The sequence below is a fragment of the Stegostoma tigrinum genome, chromosome 12, assembly GCF_030684315.1.
Source record: "Stegostoma tigrinum isolate sSteTig4 chromosome 12, sSteTig4.hap1, whole genome shotgun sequence".
Classification (NCBI taxonomy): domain Eukaryota; kingdom Metazoa; phylum Chordata; class Chondrichthyes; order Orectolobiformes; family Stegostomatidae; genus Stegostoma; species Stegostoma tigrinum.
In genome coordinates this window covers 67355025-67376784 of record NC_081365.1, presented here as the reverse complement: position 1 = coordinate 67376784, position 21760 = coordinate 67355025, and the positions used below count along the sequence as shown (strand labels likewise).

Here is a 21760-nt window from a genome sequence, read left to right as displayed (position 1 = left end):
GGCCATCCTCTCAGAAAGCTATGAATTGTGCATGTGACCTAAGGCAATGAAAATCAACAGATTAGTCTCTCTCTGAGAAAGGATGGAAGATATCTGATTTTCTCGCTCTGACCAAGATCCATACATCTACATTTTCTTGTGTACCAGGAATAAGTGAGACATTATTTCCTTCCTAACACAGGGTATGTGAGTGAATTTGGTGCCCTACCAGTATCCATGCTGAGATCGGATAATTCAACACAGATGTGGGTTTGCTCTTAAGATCTTCTGAATTCTGTGGTTTAATGTGTTTCAGAAAGTACGTTCACCACAAAAATTACTGCACTCAGTCTTGACCCTCTTTTATGTAACCTACCCTCATCCCTAATGTAATCTTGGTAAATCAGTCAGTTCTAGTGCTGAAGAGGTAATGTGCAGAATGATATATCCCTATTCTTTCAAGGTAGCTGCACAGTAAGTGACATAAGTAATTTGCTGGGTCCACTGTTACTACAGCAATAGTTGGGGATATGGCATCAATTTCCGGCACCACATTCCAGGATCATCACCACACTACACCTGGTTTGTATGGAGCAAGGACAAAGACAAATTGAAAAGAGTTGAACTGATAATGAATTCAAGGTGCACACACCAGACATGAAGAATTTTTCTTGCAAAGCATAACTCCAGCTGTCAATTTTAAACTCAGGGACCATCAAAAAAAGTGGTACCTAATGACCAGACGCATGTTTCTGTGCTTGCTCAGGCATATTTCTGAACGCTCCAAAAAAGTTTAGTCAGCTCAGCACAACTACTGCTGGTTATCAATCCAAATTCCCAGCCTTTGCAAAGCCCCACAGAAAACCTATTTAAATCATGTCAATATTTATAGTAAAATTCATTTTGAACCATCTGGGATCTTTGCAGCCACAGACCACCATGAGTGCCCCATGATGCATGCAGCTAGTTAAAGAGGATTATATTCCTTCCCAGATAGATTTACTGATGAAAACTGATAGTTCACTTCAGCATGGACATTTGTGAATCAATCAGTTTTCCGTGGGATCTAAGGTGATGCAATTATCAGGGTTTTTTCAATATGATGGTAGCACTAGCCTATAACTTACGACAGACTTCACAAGTTTTTCTGTTTGAAATACTGGCCCTTGAAAAGGTATCAGCTTTATTCCTTTTGAGACAGTCGTGTTGTTCAATGATGACTTACTTGCATTTGATTTGAATTGGTTCTGAGCTGGCTGACCAGTCCAGTCTGCAGACTGTGCCACATGCAGAGGGTAGGTAGCACTTCGACGGTCAGGTAGGAGTGGTATCTGGAGGCCTGGAGTGCGCTGTCTGAGACATCGACACTGCTCTGCACATCCTTAATGGAAACTGTCAATATGTTCAGCATCTTCCCCAGTGCTTTAGGGACATAACTAGAAAGTTTCTGTTGTCCTCCTGGGAGTCTCCAGCCATAACAGAGTTCCAAATGGAGCAGTCACTTTGGGAGGCTGTGCTCCAGGATATGAACATGCTGTCCTACCAAGAGGAGCTGGTTTTGGGTCATTTGTGCCTTGACGCTCAGCAGGTAGGCTTGGAGAGGGGATTCAGCAGTTTCACTGTCTTGCCATCAGTTTTGGAGGCTTTGCAAAGGCACAGCTTTGTGCAGTCCTCCAGTTCATTAAAGTACCTGCTGTCATATGTCTGAACATCTATGGAGCAGTGTAGAGATCACTGGTGTCCAGTAAACTATGGTCTTCATATTGAATTTGAGACCCTGGTCCTCAGTTGGCCAAAAACTGAGCTAGCATAACAGAGATAGCAATGAATTTCATCATCTGTCTGGCTTCATCTAGCGGATACTCCCAAATGCAGAAAATGACCCACATCAATGACTCATCTTAGTCAGTGGATGAGCTGTTATACTTAATAAATGAACTTAGTGTTCTGGGTGTTTAGCGGAAGACTGGTCACTCAAATGCAAGTTGAAGAGGTGGTGAAAAATGACCTGAGACTCAGCACGCACAAGAGGGCTGTTATGCTACAGTGGTACTGTCCCAATCTCTGAGCCAGAAGGCCTAGGTTCAGCCAACACGTGTTGCAGAGGTGTGCACTGGTATCTCTGGGCAGGTTGATTGAAAGCCATTTGGAATTGAACGCACACACAAGCGCCATCCGGCCCCGGGGCTCAGTGAATGATTATGTTGGGCCTTGAGGAGGCATCGATGCCAGGACACGGCGTGGCAATATTAAAAACATCACACCAGCCTGAAATGGGGGCACGGGTACTTGAGTTCGGAATTGATTTGCAGAAATCTCTCGACATGTGGTTAAGAGATCAGAGGCCAATCCTTATATTTCCCTACTGTCTGGGAGGCGGCTTGGAAAGTTCACATTGGGTTGACAGAGGCTGGATTTACTGGCGGTGGGCAATAAATGGAAATTCAGATGTTGCGCCTTTAACCTTTGATTGGTTCCAGTCTACCCGAGCTCTGTGTTGTGAGATGGGATCCGGCTACCAGTCAGTGGTAACTCACAGAATCTGCCGCTATTTAAACCGTTGTGTTTCCTCTCAGTTCCTGGGTTCGACTTTCTCCGGGCGCCGGGAGATGCTGCCTACCCGGAGGTCGGTGCTACAGGCTTCACTCACCGGGGAAACATTTTTCTGATCCTTACTCCCCTGCCTGCTGTGTTGGAACCCAGGGGCAACCTGCCGATTCGAACCCTTTCACACACTCGGAAACGAGAAGCGATCTGCTCTCCTCAGGTAGAGAGCCAGGCACAAAACAGTGGGTTTCACACAGCGCCTGTCTACAAAGAGCCTCTGCTCAGATCCATTCTCCAGGCTCCACTGCATCTGTGTGTGAGGGGCGGACAGACAGGAGGAAGTTCACCAAATCCGAGGCAAACTGCACACAGGCACGCAGTAAACTCTCTCAGGCACAAGAATAGAGAGCGGGCGGGGGGGTGGCGGGGTCATGGTATCTCTGTAAGGCCACCTTCTCATTCTAAATGCCAACCTTTCTATAACATTACAGCACCAGCGCTCTGAGGGTGACACAGCTGAATTCTGAAACGGGCTGTGGATAAAGCATCACAGTCTTTGACTTTAAATACAACCACTACACACGCAGGTTAATGTTACCGAGAAACAGTTTTATTAGGAAATGTGTTTTCATTTCAGACAAGATTCCATCCAGCACTGTGTTGCTTGCCTCGCCAATGTTTGGAAGTGGGTTCTCGGTTCCCAATTGGCGCTGGCCCGTTTGGTTGCTGCTTCACACAATCTAGCGCTTTTTTGACCCCACTCTCAGAAACGGTCCTTTATCACTCTTCCCCATCCCAGGAACGCCGTCCGGGGTTCAGCTTCCCAGCCCAGGGAGCCAGGGTTCCTGAGCTCCGGTCCACAAACTCCTCCGGGGGTGGGAGAGAGAGGGGGTGGGGGGAGGCGGTGAGAGGGGAATAGCCGCAAAATACAGCTGGGCAAACCGAGAGACGGCGGGAGCTGGGAAAGGAGCGCGAATTCTGAATAACAAGGAAGTGTAGCTACTGCCATCAGGGGGAAAATCTGTGAACACACACACAGACATACACACACACACACACACACACACAGACATACACAGACACAGACATGCACACACACATACACACACAGACACAGACATGCACACACAGAGAGACACACGCACAGACATGCACACACACAGAGACATACACACAGACATGTACACAGACACACACAACAGATGCACACATGCACGCACATACAGATATACACATGCACAGACATCCACACGCAGACACACACGCAGACAGACATACACACAGACATGCACACAGAGACATGCACACAGAGACATACACACAAAGCACGCACATACAGATATACACACGCACACAGACACACACCCACAAAACAGACCGACACCCACAAGTGACACACACAGAGAGACACGTACACATACACACACACAGACACACTTACACGCATAGACAGACACAGACAAACAGACATACACACACGCATACGAAATCCTGGCTGGACTGGGATAACTCAACATTCAGTAAACTCCGGTGTAAAATGTTCTATGAGAGATGTTCCCATTATCACTGTACAGGGGTCGACTTGTGTTTACTCCAACGAGAGGGAGAAAGATTTCAATCGATACCTCCCAATGATTTGAGGAAGGGGCAATATCCACAACTTTGCGATTGTTTTTGAGCATTTACTGAAAGTCACAGCATTTCCGAAACGAAGGACCCAAACAAAAGGGATGGCTGACAGTGTGACCCAGAAGGCAAAAACAAGATTGTCCCCAGATCAAAATACACAGCAAAAGAAAACGAGGGAGAACCATCTGGGAGATCAAACACACAGCGCCCGACACGGCAAGCTGAAAAGTACTCGCGGACTTTAGTAAACAGGACGCAAGAAATGCAACTGGGACCCTAAACCTTAATGATAAGAGGTGACAAGCCATTCGATTTCCAGCTAACACCTTCCAGGACACATTGCACGGATCAGTCAGATACTGCAGACTGGGTTACATGATTAACCCACCAGGGTCTGTCTATCTTGCCGCCTCTCGCACATCGCAGCAGTGCACTCACTCACTTCTCCCTGCGCAGGACATTTGAGATTGAGGAATTCGCACAGAATGCTCCACTTACGCACTGTTTGCTGCCTGGGCTCCAGGGTTTTCACGGCGGCGCCGATCTCGCTGATCTTCCTCTGGATGGTAGAGACGCGGCGGTGGACGCCCAGCACCTCATCCTCGATCTCCTGGAAGAGCCCCGCGGCGTGTTTGGCCAGCTCCGAGAGCTGCCGGAGGGTCCGGCCCAGCGTGTGGTTACATACACTGGGCAGCTCTTCAAAGAGCCTGGCCCCGGAAGCCGGCCGGCTGAGCCCGAGCGGCTTGCAGATGCGCTTCGGGAAAGGCATCTCTCGCCCGCAGCCGCAGCGTCAGAGTTGCGCTGGGATGAGCCGGAGCAGCGGCGGAAAGTTTGCCTCCTGCGTTCCCGCACTGTCGCCCTCCTTCTCCCCTCGGCCCCCGGCCCCTATCACACCGGCGAGCTGCCGAGCATAGTGCCCCCTTCCCGTCCGCAGTCGGAGGCGACCCTTCTCCGAGAGCAACCCACACTCTGTCCGCCTTGGCGATCATCAGTTGCCTTTTGGTGCCCTTTTTTCTCCCCCCTTCCGAAAGAAGAGGTTTTAAATGTTGCGCGGAACACCAGGCGCTGGATCGCCTGGATCGGGAGCTGGGATTTTTTTTACCTCAAACACCAGCTCAGGAGGGTGTCAGTGTGTGTGTGTGTGCAAAGTGTCAGCCCTGCCTCACTTGCCCATATCGCACTGTGGAAGCCTGCTGCGCGCTAAATGTATTTTGTCCTTTTCTACATTACAACAGCGGCTGCGCTTCTCGGAAATACTTGGTTGACAGGCAAAGAGGCGCTGAGAGCGGACGCCACTTTGGTAATCCCTGGCTTCGTTAATTTAGTACATTCTCCTGGTTCCTCCTCCCCCCCAGGTCGGAAGTCAGCTCCCATATTTTCAGACTTTCCATACTCACACGAGGAAGGGGGTTGGCCATTCGACTCATCTAGGTGTAGCACCATTTCATTAGGTAATAGCTGAGCTGTGGTACACTTTCCAGTTCACCCATCTCCGACCTGGGCTCAGTACGACTTGCTTCTTCGAGGCAAAGATGATCATTTCAATCGTTCTTTTTTCTTAAAAAAAGTCGCTTTTGTTCTCATGTATTAACTATGCACTTGAACTCCTAATTCACAAAACTACAAGATTTGGGAGCAGAAGTAAGCGATTCACCTAATTGAATCTGCTCCACCATTATATGAGATCATAGCTGATCTGACGATTCTTTCCAGCCATTCCCCTCGCATAATCCTGATTTCATTACTGAATAAAAATGTCAACCTCAGCCTTGGCGTACTGACCTAGCCTCAATAGTCAACTCACTACCTCAGAGAAGAAATTGTTCATCTCGGTTTTAAATGTGCAATCCCTTATTCTGAGATTACGCCCTCTGGTCCTAGATTTTGTCTCGAGGGAAAGCAACCTTTGGATATATGCCCTGCCAATTCCCTAAGAATTTTGATGTTTCAATAAGGTCACCTACTAAACTGCAATGAGTAGAGGCCGAAACTGCTCAATCTCTCCTCATAAGACAGTCCCTCCATATCTAACATCAACATAGTGAACTTTCTCTGGTCTGCCTCCAATGCCAACATTTTGTTTAGTTCATAAAGTGGACCAAAGCCATTCACAGTATTTTAGCTGTAGTCTGTCTAGTGCTTGGTTTTAGCAAAACCTCTATGCCTTTATACTCAATTTCCTGTGAAATAAAGGCGCTTTATCACTTGGCTACATGTTTTTCCCAATTTATCTTCATTGGATGACCATGCTCTCACACACATTGAACTTGATTTGCCCAGAGATACTAAGAACTGCTGAAGCTGGAGTCAGAGATAACAGATTGTGGAGCCATTGCTTTGCCTATTCATTGAATTGTCACAGAACATTAATTGGTCTACACACCTATGCAATCTCCTGCACCCACCTGCACTATTTATTGTCTTTCACACTAGAGCAGTATTTCACTCTCTGTTCCTATTAAAATGGTGTAATGTCGGTGCCTAAACAGGTCTTTAGCCATACACCTCCATTCAGTGTATCTATATTTTGTTCTCACTTTGAACTCCTACGTTATTTCTTTCGGTTATCAAACCTCAGAACCCATTGTTTCAAATGCACATTAAGGTATTCCCCTCTTCTTATCACTCTTTCAGATTCCTGCTTTGATCTGATACCAAGCTGCAAAGCACAATGAAATGATTCACTAAGCTAAAAGAATGGTAAAAATTTTTAACAACATTTTAAAATTTAAAAACTACTTGGCAGATAACTTCTTAATTTACAATCCTTCATCAATCTGAAACATCGTTCAGCTGGGTAGATAAAACTAAAACCAAATTCTTTCCTGGGCAAGGATTAGAGCAACAGTTTCAGCCAATTCTCTTTTACACTGAAGATCCACCTTCCTTTCCCAAATACGCTGTCTCACACTGAGCATATGGTTGTTGGGTATCAATCAACATTGCTCAATGGTCATTATTCTGGTTAGAGTAGACCATGAATATCTGCAGAAGAATAGCTAACAAAATGAAACACCAAAGGATATTTGTTATCCCCAGATAAAGGGTTATTACAAGAGTCATATCATGCTTCATTCCATGGTTCAACATGTGTGAAGAGATTTTGAATATCATTCGTGCCTCCCCACTGCCAGATGCCTAAAAGGCATCTGGGTGGTATATGAATAAGAAGGGTTTAGTGGGCCATATGGTGGCAAATGGGACTAGATTAATTTTGGATATCTTGTCAGTATGGATGAGTTTGACCAAAGTTCCATGCTGTACAACTCTATAATTCTAAATGGCCCAGACACTAACAGGCCAGGCTGCATCTATGAAGAGAAACCATTCTCTGTGGGGAACGGCTTTCATCAGAACTCAGGTTCTTTCCTCATGTGTTGTCTGTATTCCAGGATCAAGAACAGAAATTGCTGGAGAAGCTCAGCAGGCCTGGCAGCATCTTTGAAGAGAGGAACACAGTTAACGTTTGGAGTCCAGACAGCCTTCTTCAGACTCTAATTCCAGGAATGTTTGCTTTCCTTCAGTAGCCCTCACACATTTTTCATTTATATTTTGCTGTTTATACGTTATGCTGTGATTTATGTGCAACGCTTGGTTTTAAATTGCCAACATCCTTCTTGGAGACAGAGCTCCATCACACTGTAACGAAACAACAAAACAGCGACGGTAACTATTGGAGATTGTTACCCTGCTTAACACTTTCAGAGCCCTGACATTATTACTCCTTTTTGTGAAAAAAAATTGTGAGTCCAACAATAGGACATTTATCTGATAAAGGATTTGGCTAGTTTATTAATTTAAGGGTAAACCGGTGAGCAAAGGTTTATGGAAATAATTCGCCGCAGAAAACAGCAACAGTTTCCAGATGCACCCATCATTATTCTCCATTTGGCCAAAAAAGTTTGCACATTCAAAACTAGCTGATTTTAAATTTACTGTACATCTCACTAGAAATTAGTGCACGTCAACGATTTCTAATATTGTATGGGCAGGATTTGGAAACAAAAATGTTTTTAGTGTACTGAGCCTGTCACCAAACATTCTCAGTTCAGGTGAGAACCAGTTCTTTCCTTTTAAGACTTTGTTGGCTGGAAGCTCTAGTGGTCCTGAAAGCTCTAGTGGTCCTGAAAGGCGCTACGTCAACGCAATTTCATCTTAAGCGTGGGACTCTGGGCGTCGAAGTCCGCACAGGTAAAACGGGCCGAGTGACCTGCTTCTGTCTCATTCAACGTCTCATCCGGTTCACCCTGGTAGACAGCAGGAATATCTCGGACCCATTCACCTGGAATTCAGGTACGAGCCAAGATGGTTAGTGGAAATTAGGTGGAAAAAATAATCAGGGCCTTCAGAAAGATGTGGAAGCTGATCTTGGTGTATTTTTCCCCACCGAGTCGAAACCCAGAGAGAGAGAGTGAGTATTGGCTGCCTTTAAGCCTGTGTGTTGCTGTGGGGCATTGAAGCAGCAATGATGGGGCTGCAGGGCAGATTCCACAAGCTCCCACATCTGGAGTTTCTGGCAGCCTCAATAATCGAAGGGAATGTGTAAAAGAGCCAGGGTCACACTGAAACGAAGAGAGATTGATGAGCTTTCGGGGTGCTATTGTGGTCAGAGATTGCATACCATTTGTTGGGATGGTTAAAGAAATATCTTTCAGGATTTCAGGTTTCTGGTTAGGCTTTATCCGGTGTCTCTGGGCAGTCCTGAGCCTTCATGTGTCTCTGGTCTTTCTTCTAGGCTCTGTGCTCCGATCTTACATATTTGCACTTGCCCGCTCGCTCTGCTCGCATGCTCTGCCTAGATAACCAAGATTTTATCCCCATGTTCTCCGATTCTAGTCGTCTCTCATTTTATTCACTTTTTGGCTTTTGACTCCTGGTCGCCTCCGATTCCTTTCCTCCTGCTATCTTTCGTTGTTGTTTTACTCTTGTTCAAGGGGCCGGATAAATACAAGTCTTATCTTCCTCTCTGTAACATTTTCCTACTTTTTTTTCTGTTTCAAACTTCCAGCGTTTTACTTTTACTTCAGTTTATGCCATTCGTTTCCAATTTAAGATGATATAACGCAATTATGTTGGTTCCTTACAGTTATTGTTACTGGTTTAGTTAAATTATGATTTATACGGACTGGCGGTTGCTTCTCAGGGAGTTACCTGACCGAATCACCATTCAAATATTCAAATTGCATCAAGTTCCTCTGGTAAACCAGCGTCCACCGCGAAATCGCTCCTGAGGGACAGCTGCAGTACTAAATCATTTCTAAATCAGCTTTGCTTCCCTTTGTACTTCTCAACAAAAACTCTAGCCAACTTGTTATGACACACCTCTCGAGCATGTGGGACTTGAACCCGGACCCCTTGTCCATCACAAGAGCCCTTAATACTTCCAAACCTGGTAACTCTGCAAGATGCCTGAAATAAACCTGGTGTGAATGCATCACTTCACTTCATAACTCTGACAAGCATCGGTATTGAAAACAGCTCTTGTGATAGCGGGAGTATCTCTATCTTCGACCCGGGGGGCCAGTTTTAGATTCACCTGTTCCCGAAGTGTGCCGTAACATCTCTGAATAGGTTGATTAGAAAATAGTTTTCCTGGTTAACCTCAGAAGGATCTCCAGCATGGGCTTGTGTATACAGCCTGTTCTATCAGCTTTACTGGGAAAGCCTGAACCATTACCTGAGGTATTGATCCACAGACTGAATTACCTCTGGATCAAAAGAAAATAAATATGAAACAAAACCAGTCCAACCCCAGTTCGTCCCCTCCCCCCACTGCACCACACAACCAGCCCAGCTCTTCCCCTCCACCCACTGCATCCCAAAACCAGTCCAACCCCAGTTCGTCCCCTCCCCCCACTGCACCACACAACCAGCCCAGCTCTTCCCCTCCACCCACTGCATCCCAAAACCAGTCCAACCTGTCTCTGCCTCCCTAACCTGTTCTTCCTCTCACCCATCCCTTCCTCCCACCCCAATCCGCACCTCCATCTCCTACCTACTAACCTCATCCCACCTCCTTGACCTGTCCGTCTTCCCTGGACTGACCTATCCCCTCCCTACCTCCCCACCTATACTCTCTCCACCTATCTTCTTTTCTCTCCATCTTCGGTCCGCCTCCCCCTCTCTCCCTATTTGTTCCAGAACCCTCACCCCATCCCCCTCTCTGATGAAGGGTCTAGGCTCGAAAAGTCAGCTTTTGTGCTCCTGAGATGCTGCTTGGCCTGCTGTGTTCATCCAGCCTCACATTTCATTATCTATGAAACATAGGTAATTCAGTCTGTGGATCAATATCAAAGGGAAGGACATCATTGACTGTACATTTCTCATGATGTCGTTGAATTCATTTTCATGGAATGTGGGGTGGCAGATTTGTTAATCTGCAAACAACATGAAGATGAAACATCACGAGAAATGTACAGTGTGGAGCAGGAGGAACACAGCAGGCCAGGCAGCATTGGAGGAGCAGGAAAGCTGACATTTCAGGTTAGGAGCCTTCTTCATTTTCCTCAGTGTGTTCCTTCAGCTCCACACTGTGTTACCTCTGACTCCAGCATCAGCAGTTCTTACTATCAGAAATGTACAGCTATTGAACACTACAACCCGAATGGAATTTGAAGGATCAGACATAGTTCAAAAAAACTAATTCGATTGTTGCTTTTTTTCTTCCCCCCCTGCAAAGCTTACAAAAGAAATGGTGAAGTTGTACCCCCGTCCAACTAAAAAACCATGCAAAGTGGGCGTGCAGGCTTCCTGAAAGATAACCTGGTGTAGTGGGGCTCCTTTGCTTGTACATAGTTCAGGCAGAACCACTGTCAACAAGTTGAATCAGGGAAGATGGTTTGAAAAAAGGAAGTAGTAGTAGTAACATACAGGGAGTGGAGGAATCCACGTTTGCCTCATTACACTGGATGACAGGACAAGTATGGTCATGGTTTGCATACCCAGTCTGCTCCAGTTCTCTGAGCAGGTCCAATCCAAGCTGTTGCAACCTGGGTAGAACTAAAGAGGCAGCTCCGAATCCATCTCACCTGGAAAAGGGATTGAACCCCATGCCATTCACATGAATCTAACCACACCATCCACTCAGCCAACTCCACACACCCCGACATCCTCCTCCCATATGGTAAGAAGTCCAGCTCCCATGTTGCATCTCTCCTGCTCCTACTGTCTGATATTGGTGTGTGTTGGAAGGATTTACAACTTGATACACAAGCTATTTAGCTGTGTTATAACTGCACCTTCCTTGACCATCAATTCCAAGTTTGTCTCGTGTCTGGAGCTTCTGACTCATTTGTAATTAAGGAAGAGGACAGGCAATAAGGGAGTAGCCCCTGAGCCATGTGACGTCTAACTTTATGCCCCACAGCAGGGTATAAAGGATATCAAGGAGTTTTCCCTCTCATCAGTTTTCCCAGAAGTAGTGCTTGCAGGAGTGTTGTGATACAAGGCCATTATTGAGCCATGTTCTCAAACCCAGCCCTCTATCATTACAGTTTCCAGTGGTTGCAGAGTTCGCATTTACCCTCAGCTTTTATGATTTGGAGGTGGGTTAGCAGAACTTCAGAAGGAAGCTTTATGAGGATATCACTAAACCTTAGGCAATCAGCTATGAAAAGGTGGACAACCAATGGTAATGAGTGGTTCTAGTGATGTGACTGAATGAGATGATCTCCAATGGTCTAAGAAGAAGACTGCACATAGATGGCTTAACATGGTTCATTAATCAAACCCTGATCTAGATCAACAGCGGAAGGAATTCAATCTCTCAAGATGTGTCTCATTTGTGACCAGCAGCATGTCATTATGTGAGTTAATGCTGCCAGCTACAACAATACAGGATCTTTCCAACATAAAATAAAGCATTCAGGGTTCTTCCTGGGTGGTTAATACTATTCTATAGTGCTATTGCTGATGACAACTCCCAGTATTTAGGTATTATCACTAGGCTGGATTTCAGACAGCTGCTGTTTACAGTGTTAGCATGATATACAACTCTGTGTTACGACCAGGTCTTGCAACAAAGAGATGGTGGCAGCGAGTAGTGGTCATGGAATCCCCCAAAGGATACAGCAGACGGTGTTGACAATTCCAAAAGATGTTCAGGCTGCTATTATACAGGAAATTCTTGACATTGGCAATATCTTGCCCCTTGAGTTTAAATCTCACTGGTAGTGTTTTGTTACTTGCCTCCACCTCACTCCACCCCAATAAAGCTGCTACAAATCAGGGATATTCCCAATTTGTCCAAACAGGTCCAACCTTGGTCCTCACAATGGGGTCAATCTCCAGTGGCATCAGATGAATACCAATCCTATTCTCTGAGGGATCATCATACCCAGAGAAATTCCAGCCCGCTAATTTACCTAACCCAGTTCTACGAATCCGTTAGGAGAGAGAACTTGATATTGACATTAATTATAAGTTTAAATTTCTCTCTTTTAACCTGACATTGTATGCATACCCAGTTAAGTAAAACAACAGAGCATACGTATCCCATTACAGAGTTGAAAAGTGTGCTACTTATTACAGATTGTACTGGGGACTGTTGTGCAATGGTCAGAGTGCAAAGAGATGCCTTGATAGTACTCAGAGTCTCTCAGCTGGTGTCCATGCAATCTCAAAAACAACTCTATTATGGCAGCTGGTGATTTTGCCAAACATTGTAGTTAACATCACAGCTTTTGTTTCATGTAAAGGATATGACACAGATATATCACGTACACCCATTATTGTGAAGTCACGGCCAAGTCCACAGGCAACATGATGGGAGAGTTAAAAATAACATATCCTAGTGCCTTTACTTCATGGCGTGCTCAAGCCAAACATAACTCTTGACAATACTTCTAAGTTAAGGGGAGTGGTTGTACTGCAAATCCTTACAATGGACCAAGTCCTGGCTTTGTAGGCCCAATACGTGGCCACCTGGAATGGCAGCGGACCGCCGGCTGCAGTGTTGGTGGAGCAGGGGACTCCTGGCTGCGGAAGGCTGGAATGTGCGATCTTTTGGCAGCAGTGGGTTATCAATTGCTGTGGTGTTGACGTGCAGAGTGGGGACTCCTGGCTCCACTAGGCCAAGTGTGGGCAACATGCAGATGTCACGAAGCTGTGCTTGGGTCTTCAATCAATGAAGATGAACGTGAATTTAGTACTTTCTTTTTGTTTCTGTATGCCTCAAAATGGAGCCACATTGCAACGACGGAACACTTTTCACTCTATCCCCTGAGACATGTGCAACAATAACTAATTAATTCATTCACTATGTTATATGGGGTTGTCTGCATTATTGCTCAGCATGGGATAGGTTTGATGCCACTATCCATTTTTTAAGGCACAGATCCACAGGATCCACTGGGTCTGATGCGGTAGAGGAAATCCATTTACATCAGCAAGAAGCTTTCAGTTGAATTGATATGTAGCTTACTGAATATTAGGAACTAGGTCCAAGTTATACAGATGGGCTAGATGTTAGTTCAGAGGTGATGGAGAAGACCTGGGTAGTAGTTCCCTCAAGCGCCTTAGCTGTTTTCTCACTCAGTCCCAATGACTTCATTATTGTGGGTACTGCTTAAGGCACTCCTCAGTATTAATGCTTTAAGATACTTACACCCTAGAGTAAGTGGCATTTGATGAATAATTCTTGCAAAGACCTAACATGGATATGACAATCAAACAGGAGGAAGAACACCCCACTAGCACTATTTAAAGGAATTGTGAGTGAGTACTCACTATTTGCAGGACTATTTATTCTGGCTCTTGGTGCAATTGTACATGTTTTTGGAAGTTTGGGATGGTATGGGAAATGGGGATGAAATGAAGAATGTGAAAGGAATGGGATGGTTATGGCATTATATGTGTTGCATTTGAAGAATAAAATGGCATTGATAAAGACTTAAAACATACTGTTGTAATGAAGATACTAATTGCACTGCTGATCTCTGCTTATTAATCAACTTACAGCATAAATTCAATTTACAAGTGAGTTCTTGCAACTCTAAATAGTGCCAGCTTCCACAATATTGGGCCTGTTATTGATGTGCACAGGACGAACATTGACTGGGCATAGTGGTGTGTAATAAAGCAGTCAGCATGGATCATGATAATACAATGAACAAGTGTTGGTACATCATGTAGTATGTTCCCCAAATCTGTTCTGTAGGTTATCCATGGGCTGCTTCCAGAAAATTAAAGGCAAAGCTACCAGCCTGTAACTGCCATTCTTCAGGAAAGGGAATCTGTCAACAGGTCTGCCAGGTGACTCCAGTCCTGAACAATGCAGTGGATTCAATGCCTGCAGTAAATCTAATTGTTCAAGATCATGTAATGTAACCTTCTCCGAGCATGTGGAGATGGGTAATGAATACAATTTACCAGTGCTGCTGGTGTTATAATAACTGATATAAAAGAAGTTCCTCCCTGACCTCCTTCACCTTTCCTTCTCACATCTGTGATTTCTGTTTGCCTCTCCTCCTATTCTACATTCAGAAATATATCAATATTTCTGTAGTAGTTAATAAAAACATAACAGCAAATGCCGACTTCTTACATCATGAAATTTCAGGATCCCTTTTTACAATGAAACCTCGTCTTTATCAATTAACAGTGTTTACATATCATTCACTCCATCCTTACTTCAGACACATTCACCCCAGTGGCAGTAGTAAAGCTCAAAATAATTGATGAATGTATCTGATTTAAACTCAGCACAGGCTTCGGATCAAACATTGTATCTTGCTAATATTATGTTTAGCTTTTTCTTCAAATCCGAACTATTGAAAGAAGATCAACACATAGAAATTTTATGCTGCAGTAACAGGAATAAATTTAGGAGTTTCTCCCCCAATTTATAAATGTGTATTGTCACAATGAACATTTGTATTAATCAAGAGGAGAGATGCTACCACCAGTAAATTGTTCTCAGCTCAGTTACTGTTGTCAGCACCCAATGCCCCTAAGGTTACCTACATCAAAGGCAGGTATAGAGTATAGCTCATATTACTCGTCATTTTCAAAGTAGTATCCCAACTGCTTCTGTGTATAATTTTCCACTTTGCAAAACAATGTCTTTAAGTTCAAAATGTATCAGTTTTATTGTGTGGAATCCCCACGCATTTAAAACTGAGCTGAGACAGCCCAAACTCATTTTGGATGAAACTTTAAACTGAAACCCCTTAATTTCAGTTGTAAACTAACAAATAAACCCATTTAAAGGGGAGCACGGGAGTTCTCTCCAGTGTCTAGGTCAATAATTTTCTCTTAATCAACATTACTGAAATAGACTATTTGGACATTAACATGTTACTGTTTGTAGGATAGTTTTTCAGACAAATTGACTGCTGTGTTTCCTAAATTACAACAGTGACCATCCTCAAATGTACTTTTTTGACCGCAAAGGATTGAATTATGAACACAAATTGTACAAACCAGGTGTGTATTCCCTCAAATATAAAAGATTAAGGAGACTGCAAATCTGGATGGCTGTCCCCCAAAATTCTGTCAGAACCAAGTCAAACTGAACTTCCAAAACTGAGGTGAACAAAATTTTGCATGGAATAGGTATTAAGGATTACAGAACCAAGTTGAGTAGATAAAGTTAAGATGCAAGTTAAACATGATTTAAATGAATGGTGGAAAAGGCTGGTGGGGCTGAACAGCCTACTTCTGTTTCTACACAAAGTGCTTGATAAAGGATATTCTTACATTATAGATGTTTTTCACCAACTTGTTCAGATATGTTATGACATCCCTCTGAAGCAAGTAGGACTTGAATCTGAGCCACCTAACTCAGAAGCAGGGGCATTACCACTGTGCCACAAGAACCCTGGTCGTTGCCTTATATTTATGATGAAAGTTGGTTCAGTTCTTTCTTTTTAATATTGGGCCTGTTACATCCAGCAGTGAAAGGCTACTTTACATCCACATTTCAGAGCTGAAAAGACAGTTTACTAACTTACTGTTCCTTCCAAGTGAGAAATAGGATCAAGGTTAACTGTGATACTTGCTAACGTTTAATATCTAAACTGACAAGTAAGGACTATCTTAGATAATGGGAACTGCAGATGCTGGAGAATTCCAAGATAATAAAATGTGAGGCTGGATGAACACAGCAGGCCAAGCAGCATCTCAGGAGCACAAAAGCTGACGTTTCGGGCCTAGACCCGTCATCAGAGAGGGGGATGGGGAGAGGGAACTGGAATAAATAGGGAGAGAGGGGGAGGCGGACCGAAGATGGAGAGTAAAGAAGATAGGTGGAGAGAGTGTAGGTGGGGAGGTAGGGAGGGGATAGGTCAGTCCAGGGAAGACATTGGGGAAACCAAGCGGAAACTTGGGGACCGCTTTGCAGAACACCTCCGCTCAGTTCGCAACAAACAACTGCACCTCCCAGTCGCAAACCATTTCCACTCCCCCTCCCATTCTCTAGATGACATGTCCATCATGGGCCTCCTGCACTGCCACAATGATGCCACCCGAAGGTTACAGGAACAGCAACTCATATTCTGCCTGGGAACCCTGCAGCCATATGGCATCAATGTGGACTTCACCAGCTTCAAAATCTCCCCTTCCCCTACTGCATCCCTAAACCAGCCCAGTTCGTCCCCTCCCCCCACTGCACCACACAACCAGCCCAGCTCTTCCCCCCCACCCACTGCATCCCAAAACCAGTCCAACCTGTCTCTGCCTCCCTAACCTGTTCTTCCTCTCACCCATCCCTTCCTCCCACCCCAAGCCGCACCCCCAGCTACCCACTAACCTCATCCCACCTCCTTGACCTGTCCGTCTTCCCTGGACTGACCTATCCCCTCCCTACCTCCCCACCTACACTCTCTCCACCTATCTTCTTTACTCTCCATCTTCGGTCCGCCTCCCCCTCTCTCCCTATTTATTCCAGTTCCCTCTCCCCATCCCCCTCTCTGATGAAGGGTCTAGGCCCGAAATGTCAGCTTTTGTGCTCCTGAGATGCTGCTTGGCCTGCTGTGTTTATCCAGCCTCACATTTTATTATCTTAGTAAGGACTATCTTGTTGGGTCAGGTTGCAGATGTCAGTTGTAGAACCCTACACCCACAACTCTCTGAAGAAGGCATAAAGGAAAATTGGAAAATGAAACCGAATTACCGCAAACTCTATAGGCTAACTTCCACAGCATTCAAAAAACATCTGCACTGCACTCTTTATTTGAATTGATCCTTCCTCAACTCTCCAGTGCAAGTTATTTGGATTTATTTAATGTACACATGGCAGATTTTGTTCCCTGATCCGTGATGAATAAGAAACATATCCTGCCCATGCTATTTAAAGAACGCGTCATTGGATGCATTTTTCTGCAGATTTATATACTTTATGACTGTTCCTCGTGCTTGCTATGTTTGCACAAAATTTCTTACAAATTAGCCACACCTGAAACATCTTGTACTAAACACTTCAGTAATTCAATTGTCTGCTATTTAAACAGTCTCTAAGAAAATGAGGTCATTCTAAATAAATCAATCTACCGTAAAATCAACATCCAGCAATTGCATATAATGTACTGCAGTGAAGATTTATCAGCATTAACTATGGATTCTTCTACCAAATTCTCTCACTGTTTGCCACTGAAACAAAATAACCCACTGACAAAAACTATAATGCAAGTTAAACTGGCAAGTGCTATGTTCTTGTAACAATAAAATCAATGATATAGACCTTTGTTGTGAGTTTTCTTGTTTCATCTTGGTGGTCTCCTTTCCTGGAGATCACGTAGGATATGTTCCAATGTGTCCAGCTGGTTAGGTGATTATTGGCTCTCTATTTTCATGTCAGTCTTGACTCAATGATCAATCCTATTCTCAGAATCAGTTTGTAGTTCACATCTTTCTCCAAAGACTTGAAAACAAATTCTAAGTTAACTTTCCAGTATTCAGTACCATTGCAGGCACTCGAGCAACAAGGCCTGGACGTGATTTAGGTGTGGCTTAATAACCATTCACACCACACAAGTGCCAGACTAAGACCAACTCCAACTCGGCAGAATCTAGCCATCTCCCCTTGACATACAGTGGCATTAACATTGGCCAACCCCCCTGACCATCAACATTACCATTGACCAGAAACTTAACTGGGCCAGCCACAGAAAGATTGTGGCTAGAAAAGCAGGTTAGAAGCGCGAATTCTACGGTGAGTAATCCATGTCTCTTTCTCCATCTGTCCACTGTCTGTAAGGCACATGTTACTCTTCACTTGCTTAGATGAGTGTAGCTCTAACAATACCCAAGATGCTTGACAACACGTAGGTTGCTATGCATACCATATACAAGTTGTACTGCAGATACTTGCCAAACTTCCTCCAAGAATATTTTCCAAATTATGGTCTTTACCAACTACGGGAATAAGGATAGCCCACTCAAAGAAATAAGTTCCTCTTGAAGTCATACACTATCCTGATATGAAATTAAAGCTATTTCTCTGTCATTCACTTAAAAAGCTGGAATTCCCATCCTAATAGCAGTGTGTGTGAACATACACCTGATTGTCCATAACATTTCAACAAGGCGTTTTGCCATCATCTTCTTGAGATAACATGGGGATGATCAATGAATACTGACCTTGCCAGTAATGCCCTCATCTTGGGAAAGAAAACAAAAAATTCTGCTATTCATTTGGAGAGCTACACTGTTAGAAGTGATGTCTTTTGGGCGTGAATTTACACCAAGATGTTGGATACCCACTCAAGAGAATTTGAGAGATCCTATAGCCCTCAACCAAAACCTAAAAATTTACGACTATGGTAACTAATTTAATTATTAGTGTGAGCTGCCTGTGTGCATCTTGGTCTCCCATGTAACTTCCATGTGTGGCTTTCACAGGGATTACACTTCAAAGATTTAGCTGTGAAGCGCTATGGCAAGTCCTGAGGTCATGCAAGGCATGATATACCATTTTATATAAGGTTCTTCTCCTGTTGGCTTCTCCTTTATTTTGTGCCACATTATTCTAGGACCTAACGGCTACAAGGATTTGGCTCAGAACATAATACAACTCTTCACTTTCCCTTGTTTTTATTACTGGAATCAAGCTGACTTTTCATAAGGATGCCTTAAATGATTTTTGCTTTATGTTTAAAAGCCTATCAGTGCAGAAATCTGACTATCCATTGCATTGTTCTGTACTGGTACAGGCAAGGGCTAGGGGCTGTGAATAAACTTTGGCCAGCCAATGATATCCACATTCCATGAATGAATAAAAATAGAGTAAGTTCACAACTTTGTACATTTGGTTTAGGCTTAAACTCTGGATCCATCTGGAGCATTGGGCAAAATTTTGGTCCGCTTACTTGAGGAGGGATACAACTGTATTGAAAGCAATTCAGAGGAGGTTCACTGGACTGATTCCAGACCTGAGGGGCTTGTCCTATGAAGAGTGATTGAGCAGGTCTGTACAGTCTGGAGTACAGAAGAATGAGAGGTGATCTAATTGATGTATATAAGAATTTAAAGGGAATTGAAAAAGTAGATGTAGAGAAGATGTTTCCTCAGGAGGGACAATCTAGAAAAGAGGTCATGGTTTTAAGATAAGGGACAGCATACTTGAAATACAGATGAAGAGAAATTACTTCTGTCAAAGGGTCATGAATCTGTAGAATTCACTACCCCAGATTGTTGTGGATGCCGGGACATTGAGTAAATTTAAGGAGGATATGGATAGATATTTAATTAGTTATGTGTTGAAGAGTTATGGAGAGCAGAGAGGAAAGTGGAGCTGAGACTGAGAAGAGATCAGCCATGATCATATCAAATGGTGGAGCAGGCTTAAGGGCTTAAATTGTCTACTCCTGCTCTTAGTTCTGTTGTTCTCAAGCATGCTCTTGCCACCAGTTTTCATTGCATGGTTAGTGGAAGCAGGGGTCTTGCTTGATAATTGTTCACTTCTTTGGTTTAGATTTGGAACGTCATCTTAAACTGGTATAGAGGCATAGTCACAGAGATGTACAGCATGGAAACAAACTCTTTGGTCCAACTTAACCAAACATCCTAAATTGATCTGATTCCATTTGCCAGCATTAGGCCCATATCCCTCTAAACCCTTCCTAATCATAAACCCATCCTGATGCTATTTAAATGTTGTAATTGTACCAGCCTTCACCACTTCCTCTGGCAACTCATTCAATACATGCACCATCCTCTACATGAAAATGTTGCCCCTTGGGTCCTTTTTAAATCATTCCCCTCTCACCTTAAACCTGTGCTCTCTAGTTTTAGACTCCCCTACCCTCGGGGAAAGACCTTGCCTATTCACCCCTATCCGTGACCCTCATGATTTTATAAACCTCTAAGTTCATTCCTCAGCCTCTGACACTCCAGGGACAATAGCCCCAGTTTATTCAGCCAGTCCCTCTAGCTCTAACCCTTGCAACATCTTTGCAAATCTTTATTGAACCCTTTCAAGTTTAACAACGTATTTCCTATAGTGAAGAGATCAGAATTGTACGCAGTATTGCAAAAGTGCTCTAAGCAATGTCCTGTACAGTGCAACATGACTTCCCAACTCCGATACTCAAAGCACTGACCATTAAAGGCAAGCATTAACCCCAATGATATCAGTTTGCTCTGTCTAAATTATGGGTTCGGATCTGGGAGTCTTCTGCATGTTTGGCTGAGAATGGTGTAGACATTGAATGAGACTGAACACATTTAACTTTACAATTCAGTAATATCTTTTACACATGAAAACGAGAGCAGCCAATACGAAGTCAATCTATATTCAGCGCAGGTATATTGAATTCAATTTAAAAAGGTACAAACCTTACAATAGAGTGGTGTCAGAATCATTTGAAGAGTTCTTAGAAACTATATCATGACGAGATGAAGCCCCTACAATTATACTGGGGATTATTGCACAAAGAGATCTCACCAGTAGGTAAGAGGATAAGTGTAATTATAATAAAACGTTGTTTAAGCCTACAGCAATGGCACACAGTGATGTTGCTTGCTGCACTGAAATCCTAATCCCATATTTGACGAATTTTACTGGGGCTTCGAAACCACCAAGCAGCCTTATTGGCAATAACCGCTAGTCTTGCTACATCCCTTTAAATAATAAAAAAAAGTGTTTTTTTTTGTTTCTAAGATTTGCTTGCCTTTAGGTGCAACAGCCTGTAGTGCCAGACTGGAGGAGCACACAGAAGGTGTGTAACTGCTTAACATCCTACACTGTAAGTATTGCAGAAAGAGTTTTGAAAATCATTGCACTGGCGTTACAAATAAGAGAAAAGTTAAACAATGGATAATGCTCCATGTAGCAGGGTGTGAGGCCAAACACATGGTAGAGTTAATAGATTGCTTCAATGTCTTTTACACAGGGAGGGAGAAAAGTCAGTCTTGGTTCCCACTCCTGCTCGTTTTCCAATAAATGAATATATGAGTATGTTGGGTAGGGATAGGATTAATCTTGAAGAGGTTCTTGTCATGAAGTGGATGAATCTCTACCTTTAGACCAGAAGCACTGGGTTCAAATCCTACCTGTCATGGAGCTGCATCATAACATGCCTGAACAATGAAAGACTAGAACTAGCCTTGGTTTGATTTTATTTTATTAAATAGCTGCTTGAATTCAGTGCCACTTCAAGGGTGGCCA

The 21760-nt window shown here is 43.8% G+C and overlaps 1 protein-coding gene across 5 annotated transcripts in view; it reads right to left on the bottom strand.

Annotated features, from left to right (window-relative positions):
- Nucleotides 1-5169, bottom strand: part of LOC125457049 (actin remodeling regulator NHS) — a 396554-nt gene extending 391385 nt beyond the window's left edge. For 4 of the 5 annotated variants that reach the window (XM_048540747.2, XM_048540751.2, XM_048540748.2 and 1 more), the window contains exon 1: nt 4654-5169. In XM_048540747.2, the coding sequence (XP_048396704.1) occupies nt 4654-4924 (271 nt within the window). In that variant the 5' untranslated portion in view covers nt 4925-5169. Of the gene's footprint in view, nt 1-1204; nt 1334-4653 lie in introns of those variants that run through there. The other variant, XM_059650396.1, reaches the window with a different exon arrangement.
- Between the last annotated feature and the right edge of the window lie 16591 nt (nt 5170-21760).